Raw genomic sequence first — 25,449 nt, 5'->3', positions numbered from 1 at the left:
CACCCTTGATTCGCACACAGAGACACACAGAAATGTCATTGACTGACACACACACCTTCTGCTCCAGTATATTGACTACACACGAGTCCCTTCAGACATCATATGTCAGTGTAGTGCACAGGGCAGTAGAGTGACAGGGCAGTAGAGTGACAGGGCAGTAGAGTGACAGGGCAGTAGAGTGACAGGGCAGTAGAGTGACAGGGCAGTAGAGTGACAGGGCAGGCTAGTTGTAGAGGTGGGAGGAGAAGCAGACTTGTTGGACCAGTAGATTGCTGCTTCAATAACCTAAAGGGGGTAACCGCTGTGGAACGTATGCATTCAGCCGTGTAATAGAGCGATAGGTAGAGCGATAGGTAAAACTCCCCCTAAAGGATCCCGCCATGGCCATGCAACAAACGCTTATAGCAGTGGGGCCTATTCAGAAATGTACTTAGTGGCCAAATTAATGCATGGCTGAATTAGAAAATTGCCTCATTACTCTAAACAGCTAATTCATGTAAAAACCATTCACTCATGAATAATATACAAACGTGTTTAGTCAAACCTCCCAATGGTGAGAGAGAAGGGGACTTGAATACAAATACATGAATAAATGGGAGTCTGATGTGGGCGTGTTGGACAAGATAGATATGAACATATAGACATGAACGAGAGAAGGTGCTGCATGCAGTACAGGACACTCACCCACCCATTCTACTGGGTTCTGGGCAGTACAGGACACTCACTCACCCATTCTACTGGGTTCTGGGCAGTACAGGACACTCACCCACCCATTCTACTGGGTTCTGGGCAGCACAGGACACTCACCCACCCATTCTACTGGGTTCTGGGCAGCACAGGACACTCACCCACCCATTCTACTGGGTTCTGGGCAGCACAGGACAGTCACTCACCCACCCATTCTACTGGGTTCTGGGCAGCACAGGACAGTCACTCACCCACCCATTCTACTGGGTTCTGGGCAGCACAGGACAGTCACTCACCCACCCATTCTACTGGGTTCTGGGCAGCACAGGACAGTCACTCACCCACCCATTCTACTGGGTTCTGGGCAGCACAGGACAGTCACTCACCCACCCATTCTACTGGGTTCTGGGCAGTACAGGACACTCACCCACCCATTCTACTGGGTTCTGGGCAGCACAGGACACTCACCCACCCATTCTACTGGGTTCTGGGCAGCACAGGACAGTCACTCACCCACCCATTCTACTGGGTTCTGGGCAGCACAGGACAGTCACTCACCCACCCATTCCACTGGGTTCTGGGCAGTACAGGACACTCACCCACCCATTCTACTGGGTTCTGGGCAGTACAGGACAGTCACTCACCCACCCATTCTACTGGGTTCTGGGCAGTACAGGACAGTCACTCACCCACCCATTCTACTGGGTTCTGGGCAGTACAGGACACTCACCCACCCATTCTACTGGGTTCTGGGCAGTACAGGACAGTCACTCACTCACCCATTCTAATGGGTTCTGGGCAGCACAGGACAGTCACTCACTCACCCATTCTACTGGGTTCTGGGCAGTACAGGACACTCACCCACCCATTCTACTGGGTTCTGGGCAGTACAGGACACTCACCCACCCATTCTACTGGGTTCTGGGCAGCACAGGACAGTCACTCACCCACCCATTCTACTGGGTTCTGGGCAGCACAGGACAGTCACTCACTCACCCATTCTACTGGGTTCTGGGCAGCACAGGACAGTCACTCACCCACCCATTCTACTGGGTTCTGGGCAGCACAGGACAGTCACTCACCCACCCATTCTACTGGATTCTGGGCAGCACAGGACAGTCACTCACCCACCCATTCTACTGGGTTCTGGGCAGCACAGGACAGTCACTCACCCACCCATTCTACTGGGTTCTGGGCAGTACAGGACACTCACCCACCCATTCTACTGGGTTCTGGGCAGTACAGGTGTCACAAGCCGGCTCATAGCCTGTGACAAATGAGAGGACACGAACAACAGGTATAGGCCAATTCAAAAGTGTTCTTTATTATTAAGCAAACTATTAACTTAAACTAAGAAATAGGAATGAGGTGTGGATGTATCATAATGTAAGGTGTATGTAAAGTGCATGGGTGCATGAATATGTGTGTGTGAACATGACTGAGTGGAAACTATGCAAAACTAAAAAGGAACAAACAAATCATGAGCATACCTGGAGGAGCAGAGAGAGAGAGAGAGCAAGAGAGAGAGAGAGGTGATTAGTAAGCAGTTTTATACCCTGAGCCCAGGTGGCTCCAATCACTTAACGACCCTCCTCTGCCTGCAGGAGGAACCGCCCCCTGCACTGCAGAGGAGGAGCCGTGACACCCCCCTCCTTAAAATGAGGGTCCCACCCTCAACCCAACTTCCTCCAACATATTCAAAATAATTCAAATTTCCCAAAAAACAAATAAACAACAAAAATACCAATCCCGGCTCCTAGCAGTAGCCCCGTGTCCCCCAGCTGACTGTCCGTCCCTCAAACTCGGCAGCCCTGGTACCTGGGGAGCAATTTAAGAGGAAAGAGGCACAGACAGCCCGTAGGGGTCAACAGAGAAAAGGTACAAGCTAGGTTAAAGGAGCACGGGACAGAGCATCAGCAATGATATTATCCTTACCCTTAATGTGCCTAATATCAAGGTTGAATGGTTGCAAGAACAAAGCCCAACGCATCAGGCGCTGGTTGGGGTTTTGCAGGGACCTCAGAAAAACCAGTGGGTTGTGGTCAGTGAACACAGTTAAAGGGGTCAAACCAGAACCAACATAGACCTCGAAGTGCTGTAAAGCCCAAATGAGACCTAAAGCCTCCTTTTCAATTACAGAATAGTTTCTGATACTTATTAAATTTCCGGGAGAAGAAACTGACTGGACACTCAACCTTGTTGTCATTCTCCTGGAGAAGCACAGCCCCAGCACCGATTTGACTGGCGTCTACCTGCAATTTGAAAGGTTTCCCAAAATTTGGTGCTGCCAACACAGGTGCCAAACACAAGAGCCTTAACTGCATCAAATGCCTCTTGACACTGGGTGGACCAGATAAATTCAGCCTTGGCCTTCAACAGATTGGTCAGGGGGGACACTACCGAAAAGTTTACAATAAGCACGGTAGTACCCCGCCATTCCCAGGAAGCGCATCAGTTCTTTCTTTGTAGAGGGCTGTGGAAACTGCTTCACAGCCTGAACCTTGGCTTCCACGGGACAGACAAATCCCTGACCAACAACCTTGCCTAGGTATGTGACTGTGGCTTTAGCAAACTCACATTTTTCCAAATCAATACCATTTTCCAACATAGGCTGCATCTCTGTTTCCAGTTTCAGTCTCTCCTCCTCAGATACACGATAAAATCTCTGTTTGATAGGCTTAGCATCTCCGATGTCTATATCATGTTCAATTAAGTGGGTTTGCGATGGAGTCTCAGAAAACAAAACAGGGTAGTTTCTAATAAGAGCTACCAATTCATCACGTTTCTCAGAGTCTAAATGATCTACCAAAACCCCAAGGTTTTGCAAAGTCTGGGAGTTTTTCAACCGTCCTTGTAAGACCTCATCTGAAACTTTAACTTCCTCTTCTCCCCCCTCCACCAAATTAAAGCCACAAGATGCAGGGACTGGGGCAGCAGTCAACACTGACCTCACTGCTGGAGTGCCTTCAACTTTACTTAGATCACGGGAGTGATAACATTTTAACAGGTTCACATGGCATAATTTAGAGGACTTCCTATGACTAGGGGTTTCAATAAGATAGTTCAAATCTGACACTTTACGCAACACAGTGAAAGGACCACAGTATTTTGCCTGAAAAGGTGAACTTACAAGAGGCAGAAGAGCAAGTACCCGATCACCGGGACTAAACTCACGCAGCTCAGCCTGTCCGTCATATTTCAGTTTCATTTTCCGTTGAGAACATTTTAGTTTTTCTTTCGCTAGTTCACCAGCCCTATACAACTTCAACCTAAAACCATTTACATAGTCAATAAGGTTCCGAGGTGGTTCCTCAGGCAAACAACCATCCTGCAACACTGCTAAAGGCCCACGCACCTTATGGCCAAACACTAAGTCATTTGGGCTAAACCCTGTGCTTTCCTGCACTACTTCACGAGCAGCTAGTAACAGCCAAGTGCCTCTGGCACAAGCTCGTAGACCTTCAGAACTGCTGATTTAACTTTAGCATAAACTTTACTGTCAGCTACACTCAGTGCTGCAAAAGCCTCACGTGCTTTACCTGTAAGTACACATTGCAACAACATAGTCATGTCCAAATCTGACCAAGCTCTAGCTTCCGCAATACGCTCAAATAAAGTAAAGTATGTGTCTGGATCTGACTCATCAAATTTAGGCAACAAACGAAGATTCTGTGAAACATCAAACTGTGGTAGTCTTTCCGGTCTATTAGCATTTCTCAATCGCTCTATCTCTAATTGCATTTGCATTTGCTCTAATTGCATTTGCAACAGTTCCCTCTGCTGCTCAAAAGTTAATGAAGGGCTAGCCTGAAAACTTGCACCCTCACTACTAGCAGACTGACCGCCAAAAACACCCATTTCCCTAAGACCCTGCTTTAAGCTAGTTTTAACAGTCTCTTTAATTTTTTTATCAACAATCTCAATCTGATAATGTTCAGCAATTTCAATTAACTGCTCCTTAGTACACAACTCTAAGGCTACCTCTGAAGGAGCTTGAACAAAACTACTCAAAATGGAAGACATTTTCCTCAACCAATACAACTATTACAAATGCTCAAAAAAACACAACTCACCTGCTGTCAATCTGGGTTCAAGGACAGGAGCCACACCCCACTATCCTCCAAAAACTACTAACTAACTGGCCCTGGTCTTCGTGCAGTCACATGTGGTGGGGTTTTATGCACACAAAACCAGTGGAGAGGAAAAGACAACCAGAAACTGGCGGCCCTCCCATAACCACGGAGGTGCTCCCGAGCCGATGTAGGGGAAAAGGGAAAGGGATGCTCTACCCACGTTCACTGCCACCTAAAACAAAATCACCACAAGCCTCCTATGGACACTTGCTGATATGCCTGAACAGGAGAGGACTCCCACCTGAACAAAACCCAGAAAAACACAGAGTGAATTGCTTAGCTACCAAGCTAACTGAACCAAAAGAACACATGGTTCTCAACTCTCTCTTAAACAAAATTTGCCCAACCAAAACATCCACTCAAACAAAAAAAAAAATTGTCAATCTGAACTAAACTAACCCAAGTTAACTACTATCCCGGACGAGTCCCCACTTGTCACAAGCCGGCTCATAGCCTGTGACAAATGAGAGGACACGAACAACAGGTATAGGCCAATTCAAAAGTGTTCTTTATTATTAAGCAAACTATTAACTTAAACTAAGAAATAGGAATGAGGTGTGGATGTATCATAATGTAAGGTGTATGTAAAGTGCATGGGTGCATGAATATGTGTGTGTGAACATGACTGAGTGGAAACTATGCAAAACTAAAAAGGAACAAACAAATCATGAGCATACCTGGAGGAGCAGAGAGAGAGAGAGAGCAAGAGAGAGAGAGAGGTGATTAGTAAGCAGTTTTATACCCTGAGCCCAGGTGGCTCCAATCACTTAACGACCCTTAACGACCCAGTACAGGACACTCACCCACCCATTCTACTGGGTTCTGGGCAGTACAGGACAGTCACTCACCCACCCATTCTACTGGGTTCTGGGCAGTACAGGACACTCACCCACCCATTCTACTGGGTTCTGGGCAGTACAGGACAGTCACTCACTCACCCATTCTACTGGGTTCTGGGCAGTACAGGACAGTCACTCACCCACCCATTCTACTGGGTTCTGGGCAGCACAGGACAGTCACTCACTCACCCATTCTACTGGGTTCTGGGCAATACAGGACAGTCACCCACCCATTCTACTGGGTTCTGGGCAGTACAGGACACTCACCCACCCATTCTACTGGGTTCTGGGCAGCACAGGACAGTCACTCACCCACCCATTCTACTGGGTTCTGAGCAGCACAGGACAGTCACTCACTCACCCATTCTACTGGGTTCTGGGCAGCACAGGACAGTCACTCACCCACCCATTCTACTGGGTTCTGGGCAGCACAGGACAGTCACTCACCCACCCATTCTACTGGATTCTGGGCAGCACAGGACAGTCACTCACCCACCCATTCTACTGGGTTCTGGGCAGCACAGGACAGTCACTCACCCACCCATTCTACTGGGTTCTGGGCAGTACAGGACACTCACCCACCCATTCTACTGGGTTCTGGGCAGTACAGGACACTCACCCACCCATTCTACTGGGTTCTGGGCAGTACAGGACACTCACCCACCCATTCTACTGGGTTCTGGGCAGTACAGGACAGTCACTCACCCACCCATTCTACTGGGTTCTGGGCAGTACAGGACACTCACCCACCCATTCTACTGGGTTCTGGGCAGTACAGGACAGTCACTCACTCACCCATTCTACTGGGTTCTGGGCAGTACAGGACAGTCACTCACCCACCCATTCTACTGGGTTCTGGGCAGCACAGGACAGTCACTCACTCACCCATTCTACTGGGTTCTGGGCAATACAGGACAGTCACTCACCCACCCATTCTACTGGGTTCTGGGCAGCACAGGACAGTCACTCACCCACCCATTCTACTGGGTTCTGGGCAGCACAGGACAGTCACTCACCCACCCATTCTACTGGGTTCTGGGCAGCACAGGACAGTCACTCACCCACCCATTCTACTGGGTTCTGGGCAGCACAGGACAGTCACTCACCCACCCATTCTACTGGGTTCTGGGCAGCACAGGACAGTCACTCACCCACCCATTCTACTGGGTTCTGGGCAGCACAGGACAGTCACTCACCCACCCATTCTACTGGGTTCTGGGCAGCACAGGACAGTCACTCACCCACCCATTCTACTGGGTTCTGTTCATTTAGTGCCTGCAACGTTTTAAAAACATTTTGCAATGGAAAACGGAAATGCCCGTTTCCTGTTGGACCCATATCATCCATTTGGTGCCAAATGAACAGGGCCCTGTATAGCTCTTCCCGTTGGCATGCAAGCGAGAAAGCGGAAGGAAGGTCATGTTCCATTATGCGGAAGCTGCAGCAGCATCATCCCCTGCTTGTGTAATTCCCCTTTTAAAATGCTTCCTTCTGGTGTTTCCCCAGAGTTGACTAACCTGCTTGACTCGCCACCAAAAGACGGCAAGCAGGGATGGTGGGCTGGAGAGCAGGGCGGGCTGGAGAGCAGGGCGGGCTGCAACAACCGGCAGGCTACCGTTTCTAACGGGTCACCCGCTCGCTCCACATCTGCCCAACCTTCGCCCCTTAAATCAATTTTCCCAACATTACAGCCTCCAATGTACCGCACTTTCTCCAGCCCTCTCTCCCTCAGACACACACCAACACTGCAGTTAAGGCTGCCAGTGCCATGATGTTTCAGTTGTGGGCAGTGACTCACCTTCCCATATCACCCCTGCCAAATCATGCAACATGTACACACACACCTCCACCTCTGTCCTGCAGATTAGTGTGATGGAGTATCTAAAACCACTGTAATCATTATTACATACTACAAACAAGGCTATACTAAAACCTTTACTTTATGGTTCAGTTTCACTTAGCTTTTTAGCGTTCTGTTCTGATACACCATAAGCATATTCATTATGCTACTGGAATAAGTCAATGTATTCCTCCTATGATTTAACCTTGCAATCGAGTAAGTGCCTGTAACAAAGTATAATTCAAAAGCAAGTTGTTCACTCGCCAATTTGGTTCACTTCCACCTGTAGGGGCTAATAAAACACTCAATTGTTGCAATAAAACAAAACTGCTTTCACTCAGTATTAATATATTCTGTCAAATTAGGCAGAGCTACAGTTCCAGCAGAGCTACAGTTCCAGCAGAGCTACAGTTCCAGCAGAGCTACAGTTCCAGCAGAACTAGTTACAACTACAGCAGAGCTACAGTTCCAGCAGAACTAGTTACAACTCTAGCAGAGCTACAGTTCCAGCAGAGCTACAGTTCCAGCAGAACTGGTTACAACTACAGCAGAGCTACAGTTCCAGCAGAGCTACAGTTCCAGCAGAGCTACAGTTCCAGCAGAACTAGTTACAACTACAGCAGAGCTACAGTTCCAGCAGAGCTACAGTTCCAGCAGAGCTACAGTTCCAGCAGAGCTACAGTTAGAGCAGAACTACAGTTAGAGCAGAACTACAGTTAGAGCAGAACTACAGTTAGAGCAGAACTACAGTTAGAGCAGAACTACAGTTAGAGCAGAACTACAGTTAGAGCAGAAATACAGTTAGAGCTCCAGCAGAGCTAGTTAGAGCAGAACTACAGTTAGAGCTAGCTCCAACAGAACTACAGTTCCAGCAGAACTAGTTAGAGCAGAACTACAGTTCCCATTCATCATTGGGCCAGTCAAAGGGGAATTGAGATCTCTAAACACACATTTTAATTAGATAAGGGGGTAATGATGACTCAAATAAAATACAGAAGCATTCCAGTACATATGATACTGTGAATAAAGTCAAATATCATACATTGTTTTAATTTGATGCCTGTGTTTCATAGTCTAGTGTACCAGCAACATAATTCTTAGCTTTTTTTAATAACATCAATTTCTAAGAACTTAATATTGCTAAACGCCCAATAAACCTAATTTACGATAATGGTCTTCATCGAGCGTCCTCCGCCTCCGATCAACATTAGCACCTCTGGTAAACCCAGGTAAGGACTTTCTCCTACTGAGCATAGAGATGATGATGAAGAGAGAGAAGACCAAAGCAAGTGGAAGACAATAACATTGGCCTAATTACACACAGCATAAAAAAAGGAAAAAGGCCTTGGATAATAATAATTCTCAACCATCCAGTTTACCCTGGTGCCATCCCCAACCCAACTCTCCCTGCTCTGTCCCAGGGGGCCGAGGGGGAGATGCCAGGATGCTACGTGGTCGTCCCGGTCACACTTTGAGAGCCCATTTCTGGAAACACAACCAGACTGTCCAATGAGCATGGTTTTTATATTAGAAAGACATATCATCAGCCAGGAGAATCAGAACAAAAGAGGAGAGGAGGAATGAATGGGGCAGTCTGTCTGCAGTGGGCAAGAAGGCCTTGGATGAGAATAAAGGTAATCCCCCTCGGGATTAGAAGTAGTACGATTTCCAGCTCATAATCTTGTCAACTGGCACTCTTCTCAAAAGGACCCTACTGCGTTTAAATAAAGTTAACAAAAAAAATAAAAAAATCTATGCACTTGACAATGTAAATCCAACATACTTTGAGAGTAATACAACAAAAATGAACTCTACAAAATACATTTGTAGAGTAAAAGTGTTAACTCATTCTGTTTATGGAGGCTTTACTTGAACACAAACCAAACTTCCTCTTAGGATGTTTCAAACCCCAACACTTCCAGTGAGGCCCTCAAACAGCTGTGCTCTTTGTGGACAGTAATGAGAAACTGTCAATCTCCATTGGGTCAAACATGTCACAAAGGAGCTATATATAGCCAGTCCATTACCTTCCAAAGTGTCTGTTACCTTGTGTCACCCTCTGAGTGTTTAAGGGACAACTTCCAATAAAGTCATATAACATGTTAAGAAGTTTTAAGGATTGGAATCACAACAATATCACAGTGGAACAGAAGCTTGAGTCTGCTCATACAAACGATATCCATTTAAATTATATACATAGTTGTCGTTACCAGTGTACTGTTAAAACAATGAGAATTCAGGCACACCTGAGCATTCATCACAATTTATCAAGTCAAATGTGGAACCTCCTTTCAGCAATGTCAGTGGTTTCTTCTGTGTACTACACAAAAATATCTAATTCCTAGGAGGACCAAGGCTGCTCTAACATAATCAACACCTGAACGTAGAATTGGTATTTTAGTGTGTATTGCAATGCAAATGTTTTAATGGCCTTGGAGCAAAACTAAACAATGCAGAGAGCAGGTCAATGGACCTGAAGAAAACCTCTGACCAATAAACCCTGATCAGTGTTTTAAATAGAACACTGATCAGTTACTCTTTGGGGGTTTAGGCTGAGTATCTAAAGTACTGCTGATAAAAAATACATTTCATTGATTAGTGTGAAAATATAAAACACTGATCAGTTTTCTTCTCGTCTCAAATAAAACTTAAAAAGGACCTTGGCGTTACTCTGGACCCTGATCTCTCTTTTAACAAACATAAAGAATATTTCAAGGACAGCTTTTTTCCCATCTTCGTAACGTTGCAAAATTAAGAAACTTTCTGTCCAAAAATGATATAGAAAAATGTATCCATGCTTTTGTCATTTCTAGATTAGACTACTGCAATGGGCTACTCTCCGGCTACCTGGATAAATCACTAAATAAACTTCAGTTAGTGCTAAACACGGCTGCTAGAATCTTAACTAGAACCCAAAAATGTGATCATATTACTCCAGTGCTATCCTCTCTACACTGGCTTCCTGTTAAGGCTAGGGGTGATTAAGGTTTTACTGCTAACCTACAAAGCATTACATGGGCTTTCTCCTACCTATCTCTCCGATTTGGTCCTGCTGTACATACCTACACGTACGCTACGGTCACAAGACGCAGACCTCATTGTCCCTAGAATTTCTAAGCAAACAGCTTGAGGCAGGGTTTTCTCCAATTGAGCTACATTTTTATGGAATGGTCTGCCTATCCATGTCAAAGACGCAGACTCGATCTCAACCTTTAAGTCTTTATTGAAGACTCATCTCTTCAGTAGGCATTAGGTCTTATGATTGAGTGTAGTCTGGCCCAGGGGTGTGAAGGTGAACGGAAAAGCACTGGAGCGACGAACCTCCCTTGCAGTCTCTGCCTGGCCGGTTCCCCTCTCTCCACTGGGATTCTCTGCCTCTAACCCTATTACAGGGGCTGAGTCACTGGCCTACTGGTGCTCTTCCATGCTGTTCCTAGGAGGGGTGCATCAGTTGAGTGGGTTGAGTCACTGACGTGATCTTCCTGTCCAGGTTGGCACCCCCCTCGGGTTCATGCCGTGGGGGAGATCTTTGTGGGCTATACTCGGCCTTGTCTCAGGATGGTAAGTTGGTGGTTGAAGATATCCCTCTAGTGGTGTGGGGGCTGTTCTTTGGCAAAGTGGGTGGGGTTATATCCTGCCTGTTTGGCCCTGTCCGGGGGTATCGTCGGACAGGTACACAGTGTCTCCCGACCCCGCCTGTCTCAGCATCCAGTATTTATGCTGCAATAGTTTATGTGTCGGGGTGCTAGGGTCAGTCTGTTATATCTGGAGTATTTCTCGTGTCTTATCCAGTGTGACTTTAAGTATGCTCCCTCTAATTCTCTCCTTTTTCTCTCTCGGAGGACCTGAGCCCTAGGACCATGCCTCAGGACTACCTGGCCTGATGACTCCTTGCTGTCCCCAGTCCACCTGGTCATGCTGCTGCTTCAGTTTCAACTGTTCTGCCTACGGCTATGGAACCATGTTCACTGGACGTGCTACCTTGTCCCGAACCTGCTGTTTTGGACTCGCTCTCTTACCGCACCTGCTGTCTCTAACTCTGACTGATCGGCTATGAAAAGCCAACTGACCTTTACTCCTAAGGTGCTGTCTTGTTGCACTCCCTACAACCACTGTGATTATTATTATCTGACCCTGCTGGTCATCTATGAACATCTTGGCCATGTTCTGTTACAATCTCCACCCGGCACAGCCAGAAGAGGACTGGCCACCCCTCAGAGCCTGGTTCTTCTCTAGGTTTCTTCCTAGGTTCTGGCCTTTCTAGGGAGTTTTTCCTAGCCACCGTGCTTCTACATCTGCATTGCTTGCTGTTTGAGGTTTTAGGCTGGGTTTCTGTACAGCATTTTGTGACATCGGCTGATGTCTAAATAAATTTGATTTTCAAATAATAAATACAAAACTAAGGCCAATGTCACCCAATAGAAGACCAACTCATTTAGAACAATGACAGTAGTTTTCTCCAGTGATGGAGCATACCTGGCTCTGTGCAGTTCTTCCACTCTGTCTCATTGTCGTTGTCGGGTTCATGTCCCATGAGCCTCCTTCCCCAATGTTCGTGCTTCTCGTGTCCATTCTCCAGGATCATTCCATGGCCTGGAAGAAAAAAAAGGATTAAAAAAAGGATGGTATCCTTGCTCATCAAAAACCATGTTACAAAGAAGCTGAGGAAACACTGAACCGAACATAACCAATGTTTCTGTGAAAAAGGTGCTCAAAATTCACTGAAGCATTCACAAATCATGTCAACCATCTTAACGTATATCTTTAAATGCTTAACTGATAGATTTTAAACAAAATGCATATGCATTTCTACCACACTTGATAATTAATCACATTGTTGGATGGAGTGGATTTTGTTCATTTCCCTCTTCCATTCAGGTTTGAATGTGTCAAAGGGTTTTAAATGGGATGAATACCAAATGAGAACTGTTTAATTCCTGATTACTGGATGCAAATCACCCATACACACGGCCAACTTCCGACGCTTGTGGCTTTTGATCAGTCATTTCTCAAAGGTTTTCAGGAGCTTTTGAATGACATTTTAAATGAGCAAAACACCCAGATTTGCAGGCTTTCAGTGTTTGACTCCAGTTAGATTATAGGCTCACTGATTTCAACCACCAACACAAAATGATTACAGTCCTAACCAAATGACTAAGTAACCTTTCCCTTTGGGTAATGACTTTTGGTCAAGTCTTTGAAAGAACAGAACAGACCAACCAGACTTAAGCTTTGAGGTAAGACAATTAAGATGCGTTACAACGTCTGAATTCCATTGGAGATAAAAGCCTCAAGATGAATCCATGGAAATTGCAAGACAAAACAAGCTAGGTTACAGAGAAAGGGGCTTAAAAACCCCAAACTAATTTGCTGTCTTGAGGCAGAATACAAAGACGTTAGCCAAGCAGAGGAGCATCTAGCTACCTTTGACTGCACTATGCTGCGAGAGAGAGGGAGAGAAATAGAGGGCGAAATCATCCTGCAACTTGGTCCAATCAGCTGGTAAGGGAGACGGACCAAGGATGCCTATCAATCTCTGCCACGAGCGGCTCCCCTCTGCCCTGATGTCCCAGCCACCTCTCCATCACACACACACACCTGTCAGACCGGGGCCTGGCCCTAGCTCTGTAACCACAGTCAGCCGTACTCTACCTTGTCCATCATGGAGACATACACCTCCTCCAATCAGACTGGAGATGAGAGATGGAGACTCCCTCCTTGACAGAACAGAGAAGCATAACCCTTAAGTAGTCCATCACTCAATTCCCATCCATCTGGTCCATTCAGCTTGGAACTACATTAGTCCCAGACATAAGCAACCCTGGAGTACTCCCTTCCAAGTCAGAGAGGGGACAGAGACATAGTATGTCATGATGAATGCCTGGTTATTATTCTGATGGTGGTTCAAGAATGAGAGGAACATGGAGTGCATTCAGATGAGTTCGAGGGGGGGGGGGGGTGAGTACAGGGGAGGTGAGGGATGAGTACAGGGGAAGTGAGGGATGAGTATAGGGGAAGTGAGTACAGGGGAGGTGAGGGATGAGTATAGGGGAAGTGAGTACAGGGGAGGTGAGGGATGAGTATAGGGGAGGTGAGGGATGAGTATAGGGGAGGTGAGGGATGAGTATAGGGGAGGTGAGGGATGAGTATAGGGGAGGTGAGTACAGGGGAGGTGAGGGATGAGTATAGGGGAAGTGAGTACAGGGGAGGTGAGGGATGAGTATAGGGGAGGTGAGGGATGAGTATAGGGGAAGTGAGTACAGGGGAGGTGAGGGATGAGTACAGGGGAGGTGAGGGATGAGTATAGGGGAGGTGAGGGATGAGTACAGGGGAGGTGAGTACAGGGGAGGTGAGGGATGAGTATAGGGGAAGTGTGTACAGGGGAGGTGAGGGATGAGTATAGGGGAAGTGAGTACAGGGGAGGTGAGGGATGAGTACAGGGGAGGTGAGGGATGAGTACAGGGGAGGTGAGTACAGGGGATGTGAGTACAGGGGAGGTGAGTACAGGGGAGGTGAGGGATGAGAGTACAGGGGAGGTGAGGGATGAGAGTACAGGGGAGGTGAGTACAGGGGAGGTGAGGGATGAGTATAGGGGAAGTGAGTACAGGGGAGGTGAGGGATGAGTATAGGGGAAGTGAGTACAGGGGAGGTGAGGGATGAGTATAGGGGAAGTGAGTACAGGGGAGGTGAGGGATGAGTATAGGGGAAGTGAGTACAGGGGAGGTGAGGGATGAGTATAGGGGAAGTGAGTACAGGGGGGGTGAGGGGTTATATTGCTCTCTGATCAAACACCTGCCTCACCTTCAAAAGGTGAGGATCAAGCATGTGCCATGTCCCAACATGGTTGGCGTTCACACAGAATGCCCCCTTATCAAATAACCTCTTATGGCCAACAATCACGGCACACGTCAGCAACCTTGATTAAACGCTAAATAAAGGCAAGCCATTACTGACCAAAGCCTTTACTTTGGTCCCCAGAGAGCCTTTTGGAGATGATATCACGCGGACGAGCTCATTCCAGAATCATCTTTTAAGCCTCTTGTTGTTTGTAATGTAATTAATAAAAATTCCAATATATCCGTGAGCGCTGACATAAGCCTACACCACATAGTGTGCTGATTTATTCGTTTCTGAGTTCAAGGGTCAGAGTGATTGACATCAGATGGACATGTTCTACTACTGGGTAGGAAATAATTTTGAGAACAAATCAGATTGTGCTCATCCCTGCAGGCAGAGAGGATGGCCTTCTATGCTGGTCTCCCCTGTGTACGTTAATATTACTCTGAATGCAAATATGTCAGGTGAATAGATTCATTTTGAAATTGCAGGATTACGTGGTGTGTGCGCTACAAGCTTATTGTGTCCATCCTAAACATGGCTGCCTAAACACTTTAGGCTGATTTTGACAGCCATTGGTAATTGATCTCGGGTGAAATCTCCATTCGTGTCAGAACAAGATGGAAGACAGTCTGAGTGACAGAGCTCTTATCAGTGGGACTTGTTAGTCATACATATGTTCTGTTCAAAAGCCAACTTACAGGGATACTTGTCTGTGTGATAAAACACACATCTTATTTTATTCCTGTTTTATTGTCACATACACTGCATAGATGCAGTGACGTGTTGTTTTACAGGGTCTGTAGTAGTTCAGTGCCCCTGGAGCAAATCAGGGTTAAGTGCCTTGCTCAAATGCACATCTACAGATGTGTCACCTTGACAGCTCAGGTATACCTACATCATCCTAATGTGTGGGGAAATGTGATTCTGTGAGCCTGTAAATGTTCACACACACCTGAGGTGAGTCCTGCATGGGGGTACATGTGCTTTGGTTGTTGGGCATGTCACACACACAAATCATGCATGGTAAGCCATCTGAAACTTAAGTTCACACAGAGCACACCTCTGAGCAACTGTGAATAATGTATTAGCCATCGAGAGAGACACACAGAGAGAACTCCTCATGTTTAAGCAATGTCCCAAACGACAGTGTAATCTTCTACGGCCTCTGCGTAATCGTATCTCTCCAACTCCTTGCGGAACCAGGGAGCAAGATGCTGGAGAGTGATTAAGGTGAGCCAGTGTGCAATGGTGTGTGAAGCCCCAGGCGAGACGCGATGATGCCAGCATTACCACAAACCTACGCTCACTCGCTCCCTTTCTCTCAACCGCTGGGTGACTGATGATGCGACTGGCACAGGCACATTTTGCCATAGGATGTCAACGCTCAAACCAAAATGTCGACCAACACATAAGCAACTTTCAAATATTTGTGGGGTTCCATGATTCATCCGAGGTGATGTAGGCTGCTACATGCTTGTCAATGTGTTAGCCCCCGTGGCCGCTTCTCTTAGAAACGTGTCGTTGCCCCTGCGCACACTGCGGCATATGGACAGACCGACGCATACTCGAAAACGAGGAACAAAAATATATCAGTGTGGTTCCCTCACAATTAACAGGTACATGCGAATTCTGTAATGACAGCGTGCAGAATGCCGAGACAAGCATAAGCTAGGCTACAGCGTCGACAATGAAACTAAATGCAGTTTCTCTCGACACTGGTATAAAGCAATCGTTACGCATTTTGCACTGAATAATTAAGAGTAATAACCCTGCACTATCCGTGGTTCCATCTTATCTCTCCATCGGTTTGATGGAGATAAATATCTATGGAAATACTGGGGGGGCGCACCATAAATGATTTGGACTGAATGCTCCGCTTGCATGTCCTTGAAAATGTATTTTTATGACCGTGGCGAAATACAATTCTCTGTAGACTATATAGTTAATGGCTAGCTGGTTATAGGGTGCAACATTACACTGCAGAATTCTCAGCTGTTCCGCTTCGTCCTCCCTGCCCCGCGTTAATCAGCAGTTTCCACGGCTCACACTCACCTGTCTTTGTCAGAAGCGCTGACATGCTCCACGCCATGAAGAGGACACTGCAGAGAAAACACACTTGCACGAAAAGCATCTCTCTCCTCTTGCGAACTTTGAAAATCTTTGCAATTATAGTCTTTTTCGAGACGCTCTTGTTCTCGTCCTGGTCCATGGCTGCAGCTCGGCCAAACCGTGACTTTTCGTCCTTGCCTCACTGCAGACGGGAGAGACCGAAGGAATTACCCGTTTTCGCAGCTTCACATAGAATATACTCGGGACGCGTTCCTCGTTTCAAGTGCCCGGAGCGCAGATGGGAAGTGGTGGAGCGGACAGTTTGCATGTGCCGCCGAGACAACGCTGTTCAGCTGTTGGGTTGCTAGAACAGCGCGTGAAAATTCCGTGCCTGCACAACAGGTAATGAATGACACAGGGCGGGCAATTCCGATGGTCTCCAATCAATTCAGCGTTCCCTCGCAAATCCCAGATTCTGCCATTTAAATTTTAGCAAATAAGCTTCCATTGCATTTGAAACGAATTATATCACTGGTTGCCTTCAAAGTAGCACAAAATCTACTACTGAATATCAATTTAAATCATCCTCTTCAGTGAAATGATTTAACTGGATGTGGCCGCAGAACTAGGATACACGCACCCGACTGCTTTCTGCCGCCGCATATTAATTGCAACCAATCTGATTTCATCAAGGTTCGCCTAATTGTTACATTCGGGTAGCAAAGTCGTGGCACCTCCCCTTAACTTCCTAGTGCAGAAGAATAGACCCGCAGATGACGAAACAATCATTAACTCCGTCGTTCCAGGTGTAGTCTTCATGTACAGGCTTTGGTGGACATGATAACACTTCGCCGGATTCCGCCAACTGCAACTTTTCCGAGGGTGTCATGCGCAGACACGTGATAGTTTGCAACAATAGATCATTCTCTCGTAGAGAGCTCGGTTACAACTGAACTGAAAATAACTGAACCATCATGACAGCCGGGTATCGACCACTCTGAACTACAACGCCTCTTCTTTGACCACACATTATTCGCAGGTTGCCGCTAAGGCAAAATAGGTTTGGATCAGTACGGATGAGGTGAGGCAAGCATGCTACCAAAGAGATACCCAGACCCTTAGAATACTGCAGTATTGGAGAAACGCAGTCTAATAGCTGTCTGCATCCTTCCTGAGCATCCACCCTTTAACAGCTGTCTGACCCTGGTCCACTGGGATATTCACAGTTTGATATACCTCAATGAAATTGAGGTGAAAGATCCCATAGCTCCGAGGTACCAATATACCCGTTTGTGTCCTCACCTTGAATTATATTCTCACAATCCCCAAATTTGGTCTAGACTTTGGGGCTTATACATGGCTCTATCCTGCTGAGCAAGAATGCATGCAAATCAGAATGCACAATTGAGTGCCTGGAGGAAAACTTTAACACTGACATTTCAATAGGCTTAATAATAGTGTCAAGTAGCCTATTTCATACAGTGTTGTGTATATAGTTCTATACCAGTGAAGTATGACGAATATAAAGTATGGTTAGCTGCTTTAGCTATGTGCCTTTGTGATGGTTGAGGTAAGGACAAGTCATTATCGGGTATCTATCAGTGGACGTGTTATCACCTTATGCTGTCACCTTGTGCGAGAGGTGGCCCTAGTGCACCTACTTCCCATGTAAATATATGGAGGTGTCAATATGTGTGACATGTAATCATTTGAAGAAAGTCTATGTAAAGGGTTGTGTGTATGCGTGTGTCTGTGGCTCTACTTCCTTGCACCTATGTGTGTGCCACCGGGTATACAGTGGTGTCACTGTGACTGTGACTGTGACTGCTGCATGGGCCCTCAGCTCTGCTGCTTGTTTCGCTCCGTGGGGCCGCATCTCCATATCTCCACTGCAGCAGTCGTGTGCAGAGGCCACCCCTATTAACCAGTCTATTAACCAGTTATATTTATAGACTTCTCCTGCAATAATTAACTCCATTCCCATTGTTGAACTTTTAATAGCTTGCCTTGTTCAATTAAATGTTGATGACTTTCCCACTAAGGAAGTATGACATACTTGAGTGCCACCAATGTAACCCACCATTACAAATCAAACACACACCTGTCTCACAACATAGACCGCTGTAGACCGTAGCCCTGAGAAGGTGCTGTGGGACAGAGATTGCTCCAAACCCCCCAGGTCACCTTAACTGACAAGATAACATGCAGGAGAGGAGACGCCACACGCACCAATCTGCAGGGTGCAGGTTGATAAGTCAGTAAGCAGCCTGTCAAAAAAGCAGCCTGACAAAAAAAACTGCCTTTCGGAAAACCAGCCTGTCAGAAATCAGCCTGTCAGAAAACCAGCCAGTCATCTTCCGCCAGGTCCGCCCACCTAGCAAAAAAACACCAAGGAGGATATAGAGGTCAGGGCACTTGCCTCATAATCTCCAGTGGACCTGCATTATGTCAGGACAGGTCACCAGTTTGTTAAAAACGACCTCCATACCTCACTCACTGTGCAGTTAGGGATGTACTGCAGTACCATTGATGCTTACTGATGGGCCTGTGTCGGCTGGTCGTGTGGATAGAAGGCGTCTTTGTCATTAGGGAGGGCTTTTTAATCTGGCCTCAGGTCTTGTCTTCATCCTGTAGGCTGCAGCTTGGGTCCCCAGCCACACACACACACACACACACACACACAACATGTGTGACACGCCCCGCGCCCATGCCAAAGGATTAGTCCCCCAGGCCGCGGCCCACACGGAAGGCAGGCAATCGGGGACCCTTGCCAGGGCCTGCTTACAGGGTTTTATCCACTGTTCTACACTCCCTGGCCTCTCCCTGGTCATTTCAAAGCTATACACACATTGCCTGCCTGCCTGCTCCCTTCTGCTCCTTCTGTGGGAGCCATCGCAGTGCCACAGACCTGCAGCAGAGAAACACAGAGAGAAAGAGAGAGAGAGAGCAGTGCGCGTATGTGCGTGCGTGTACGTGGACTGCTGTGGCCAAACAACTTATGAGGCAAAATAAAAAAAAGCACTAATCTCATTGGAGGAAAGGTTTTTAATAGGGACGAGCAGGCTGTCAGAGTAAACAATCAGTCTAGTGTGGTTGCCTGTTGCTGGGAATAAATGGCAAGCCATGTGTCATGTTCTTCTCCAACGAAGACAAGTGTCGAGGGCTTTAACAATGGACCGTGTGACACATAACAATTGGTGTGTTCAACCTAGCGACAGTTTCTCCCGCTGTGTGCATCCGCATTGGGGTGATTCATGCCCCGTTACTCACAATTCAAATGAGCAATGTCTGCATCTCTGCATTGTCATGCTACATAACTTGTTTGTATTCTAAGGGGGGGGGGGGGGGGGGGCATTTGAATGGGTTCAGATGTGCAGTTGCTAGGCTGAGCTGGGATATCCAATCAGTTGCTAGGCTGAGCTGGGATATCCAATCAGTTGCTAGGCTGAGCTGGGATATCCAATCAGTTGCTAGGCTGAGCTGGGATATCCAATCAGTTGCTAGGCTGAGCTGGGATATCCAATCAGTTGCTAGGCTGAGCTAATATTTCCAATCAGTTGCTAGGCTGAGCTGGGATATCCAATCAGTTGCTAGGCTGAGCTGGGATATCCAATCAGTTGCTAGGCTGAGCTGGGATATCCAATATGTTGCTAGGCTGAGCTGGGATATCCAATCAGTTGCTAGGCTGAGCTGGGATATCCAATCAGTTGCTAGGCTGAGCTGGGATATCCAATCAGTTGCTAGGCTGAGCTGGGATATCCAATCAGTTGCTAGGCTGAGCTGGGATATCCAATCAGTTGCTAGGCTGAGCTGGGATATCCAATCAGTTGCTAGGCTGACCTGGGATATCCAATCAGTTGCTAGGCTGAGCTGGGATATCCAATACTATACATGAGAGTGGCAGATTCACCAGTAACACGCAGAAAGCTGAGCGAGCATACGTGTCCATCTCTAGAGGACAGGAGAGGTGGGAAGAGGAGAGGATGAGGGAGGAGAGGAGGCCTGGGCCTGGGTGACAGTGGGAGCTTCAGGAGGAAGTCTGACACCTTGCATTAATGCCCTACTGGCATTGTAACCAATGTTTAGCTAATTGTTCAGGAGCTGGTGGAGGAGAGAGGGAGGGGAGTCCGAGGGACGCTAATCCGCTAGTCTCCGGTTCTGTATTAATAGCACAATGCAACGCAGAAGCCAGGACTGACGGTTTCCTATGTGCTAACGTTCCCCCAACTTTCCCCACCTGAACGAAATGCCACAAATAGCACAGTACAGCATCGTTGTGTACAAGGAGTGTCCCTGGGGAAACTCAAAATTTACTCCTCGCAAAAACCTCAGTTAGCTGCAGGAAAAATAAAATATTCATCCTCGAGGTGGAGCGTTGGTTCTGTGGCAGCACTGCAGGTTAGTTTGTATGCCTGGTTGGGTGGGAAGATAAACATCAGGGAGAGAGAAGCTGCAGAGAGCCTAATAATATATGCATTCTGGAGCCAACAGTCATCTCCACTATGACTGACTGATGTCATCTCCACTGACTGACTGATGACATCTCCACTATGACTGACTGATGTCATCTCCACTATGACTGACTGACTGTCATCTCCACTATGACTGACTGACTGACTGATGTCATCTCCACTATGACTGACTGACTGACTGATGTCATCTCCACTATGACTGACTGACTGATGTCATCTCCACTATGACTGACTGACTGATGACATCTCCACTATGACTGACTGATGTCATCTCCACTATGACTGACTGACTGATGTCATCTCCACTATGACTGACTGATGTCATCTCCACTATGACTGACTGACTGATGTCATCTCCACTATGACTGACTGATGTCATCTCCACTGACTGACTGATGACATCTCCACTATGACTGACTGATGTCATCTCCACTATGACTGACTGACTGACTGACTGATGTCATCTCCACTATGACTGACTGACTGATGACATCTCCACTATGACTGACTGATGTCATCTCCACTATGAATGACTGACTGATGACATCTCCACTATGACTGACTGACTGACTGTCATCTCCACTATGACTGACTGACTGATGACATCTCCACTATGACTGACTGACTGACTGATGTCATCTCCACTATGACTGACTGACTGACATCTCCACTATGACTGACTGACTGTCATCTCCACTATGACTGACTGACATCTCCACTATGACTGACTGACTGATGTCATCTCCACTATGACTGACTGACTGATGACATCTCCACTATGACTGACTGACTGATGTCATCTCCACTATGACTGACTGATGTCATCTCCACTATGACTGACTGACTGATGTCATCTCCACTATGACTGACTGATGTCATCTCCACTGACTGACTGATGACATCTCCACTATGACTGACTGATGTCATCTCCACTATGACTGACTGACTGATGTCATCTCCACTATGACTGACTGATGTCATCTCCACTATGACTGACTGACTGATGTCATCTCCACTATGACTGACTGATGTCATCTCCACTGACTGACTGATGACATCTCCACTATGACTGACTGATGTCATCTCCACTATGACTGACTGACTGACTGACTGACTGATGTCATCTCCACTATGACTGACTGACTGATGACATCTCCACTATGACTGACTGATGTCATCTCCACTATGAATGACTGACTGATGACATCTCCACTATGACTGACTGACTGACTGTCATCTCCACTATGACTGACTGACTGATGACATCTCCACTATGACTGACTGACTGACTGATGTCATCTCCACTATGACTGACTGACTGACATCTCCACTATGACTGACTGACTGTCATCTCCACTATGACTGACTGACTGATGTCATCTCCACTATGACTGACTGACTGACTGATGTCATCTCCACTATGACTGACTGACTGATGACATCTCCACTATGACTGACTGATGTCATCTCCACTATGACTGACTGACTGACTGACTGATGTCATCTCCACTATGAATGACTGACTGATGACATCTCCACTATGACTGACTGACTGTCATCTCCACTATGACTGACTGACTGATGACATCTCCACTATGACTGACTGACTGTCATCTCCACTATGACTGACTGACTGATGACATCTCCACTATGACTGACTGACTGTCATCTCCACTATGACTGACTGACTGATGACATCTCCACTATGACTGACTGACTGACTGATGTCATCTCCACTATGACTGACTGACTGACTGACTGATGTCATCTCCACTATGAATGACTGACTGATGACATCTCCACTATGACTGACTGACTGTCATCTCCACTATGACTGACTGACTGATGACATCTCCACTATGACTGACTGACTGACTGATGTCATCTCCACTATGACGTGGTCCCGTGTGGCTCAGTTGGTAGAGCATGGCGCTTGCAACGCCAGGGTTGTGGGTTCAATTCCCACGGGGGGACCAGGGTTCAATTCCCACGGGGGGACCAGGGTGAATATGTATGAACTTTCCAATTTGTAAGTCGCTCTGGATAAGAGCGTCTGCTAAATGACTTAAATGTAAATGTAAATGTTAAATGACTGACTGACTGACATCTCCACTATGACTGACTGACTGTCATCTCCACTATGACTGACTGACTGATGTCATCTCCACTATGACTGACTGACTGACTGATGTCATCTCCACTATGACTGACTGATGACATCTCCACTATGACTGACTGATGTCATCTCCACTATGACTGACTGACTGATGTCATCTCCACTATGACTGACTGACTGACTGATGTCATCTCCACTATGACTGACTGACTGATGTCATCTCCACTATGACTGACTGACTGATGTCATCTCCACTATGACTGACTGACTGATGTCATCTCCACTATGACTGACTGACTGATGTCATCTCCATAACAAGTGGACACAATCATCCACTGAGTGTTACCTCTGATACAGACAGGCCAGGCAAACACAATTTTCCCAAATAAAGGTAGATATTTTCTGCTGGCTGCTGCCATGACATATTGGTAAACATCACCTGTTCCACTTCAAAGAATATCCTTGAAATGGACGGAAAAGACAAGCAGTGTATAATACCCTGATTTCCGGTGCTTATCTATGGCTGGAACTTAACAACCGATGGCGTAGAATGTGGATTCATCTTGACTTTAGACACATTTTGAGTTCTGAAAACATCTGACCAGCTTTTATTTTGGAGTGAAGTGTCCCTTTAAACTCTGGTCTACTTCCTGACCTGCCCACATTCTGTCTAGTGAAAGCACTCATCCCTCATACCACTGCAGCACTTTACAGTCCTTACAAAATATCTCCTTGGTGCCACAGGACCAATGACACTCCAGTCATTTTGCTGTTTCAAATGATCTTATTCATTTGGACAAAAGCCCTAGCAGTACTTGACCAGATTGAATTACGTTTATTTTTTTACTGTAAAATGGGGCAATACTTCCAAGGTTTCTCATTCAAGTTCCGTCCGTAGTTCAGACGATTCAGACGATGGGGCTATCTCGGCAAGGGCACGGGCCATTTGTAATGAGCCTCACATAAATAACTTCATCATTCTTCTGACTGCCGAGCAGCAAGGAAGGCAGGCAAAGGAAAGAGCAACCTTTTCCCCTTGCAAAGCACTGCAAATAATCCCATTGAGACAGACCACAAAGGTTATTCCTGCAGTCCACCAAGCCCATTTATTATGGTAAGATAACATCAGTTGCAGAGACAGGATCCAAAATATGATGCGGCTTGACTGGGGAACTGATCCGACAAATGAGGGAGTGGAGATGTTCCCTGAAGTAGGAGCACTCTATAAGGGCTGGAGTGATGCAATAAAGCCAACGAGCCGCAAGGCTTTTTTTAATACAACTTCATCAGTCGCTGCCTACTAGGCTTGATACCTGCCTGGTGTGGTAATCAAGCAGTTGGAGCGTTGGGCTAGTAACCAAAAGGTTGCTGGTTCAAATACCTGGGCCTACAAGGACAAAGCTCCAGGGATGCTGTACCACTATGGCTGACCCTGTTAAACAACACATTTCACTGTACCTATCTGACCCTGTTAAACAACACATTTCACTGCACCTATCTGACCCTGTTAAACAACACATTTCACTGCACCTATCTGACCCTGTTAAACAACACATTTCACTGTACCTATCTGACCCTGTTAAACAACACATTTCACTGCACCTATCTGACCCTGTTAAACAACACATTTCACTGTACCTATCTGACCCTGTTAAACAACACATTTCACTGCACCTATCTGACCCTGTTAAACAACACATTTCACTGTACCTATCTGACCCTGTTAAACAACACATTTCACTGCACCTATCTGACCCTGTTAAACAACACATTTCACTGTACCTATCTGACCCTGTTAAACAACACATTTCACTGCACCTATCTGACCCTGTTAAACAACACATTTCACTGTACCTATCTGGTGTATGTGACAATATAACAAAAATGATGGTAATGGCTGGCATTGTGTTTTTCTATATGTTTGTGTCTTGAGTTTGTAAAGAACAGTTGCACTAAAGTCATCATTAGTTTGAAGCACTCCACTGGGCACAGATGTCAGTTCAACGTCTAGTTTTCATTTTCATTTGTTTAAGTTGTCCAGTCATGTGAATTCAATGTGAAATCAAGAAAACATTTCACCATGCCATTTGGATCTATGGTGCCTTCTGAAACTATTCAGACCCCTTGACTTTTTCAACATTCTGTTTTGTTACAACCTTAATCTAAAATGGATGAAAAATACTATCATCTTCAGCAATCTACACACAATACCCCATAATGACAAAGCAAAAACAAGTTTTTAGAAATGTTTGCTAACTTATAAAAAACAGAAATACCTTATTGACACAAGTACTCTGACCCTTTGCTTTGAGACTCTAAATTGAGCTCAGGTGCATTCTGTTTCCATTGATCATCCTTGAGATGTTTCTACAACTTGATTGGAGTCCACCTGTGGTAAATTCAATTGATTGGACATAATTTGGAAGGGCAAACACCTGTCTATATAAGTGCATGTCAGAGCGTTAACCAAGCC

General features: G+C 46.3%; 1 protein-coding gene across 1 annotated transcript in view; it reads right to left on the bottom strand.

The window, feature by feature from the left end:
* Nucleotides 1-17,458, bottom strand: part of LOC129825457 (sodium/potassium/calcium exchanger 4-like) — a 52,577-nt gene extending 35,119 nt beyond the window's left edge. Inside the window, exons 1-2 of the mRNA XM_055885568.1 lie at nucleotides 16,392-17,458; nucleotides 11,976-12,092 (exon numbers count right to left, since the gene is read on the bottom strand). Of these exons, the coding sequence (XP_055741543.1) occupies nucleotides 11,976-12,092; nucleotides 16,392-16,548 (274 nt within the window). The 5' untranslated portion in view covers nucleotides 16,549-17,458. The remainder of the gene's footprint in view (nucleotides 1-11,975; nucleotides 12,093-16,391) is intronic.
* Nucleotides 17,459-25,449: the final 7,991 nt, after the last annotated feature.

The sequence above is a fragment of the Salvelinus fontinalis genome, chromosome 27 (genome assembly GCF_029448725.1).
Source record: "Salvelinus fontinalis isolate EN_2023a chromosome 27, ASM2944872v1, whole genome shotgun sequence".
NCBI lineage: Eukaryota > Metazoa > Chordata > Actinopteri > Salmoniformes > Salmonidae > Salvelinus > Salvelinus fontinalis.
The sequence above is the reverse complement of the archived record's forward strand: the minus strand, read 5'-3'. Positions and strand labels throughout refer to the sequence as shown.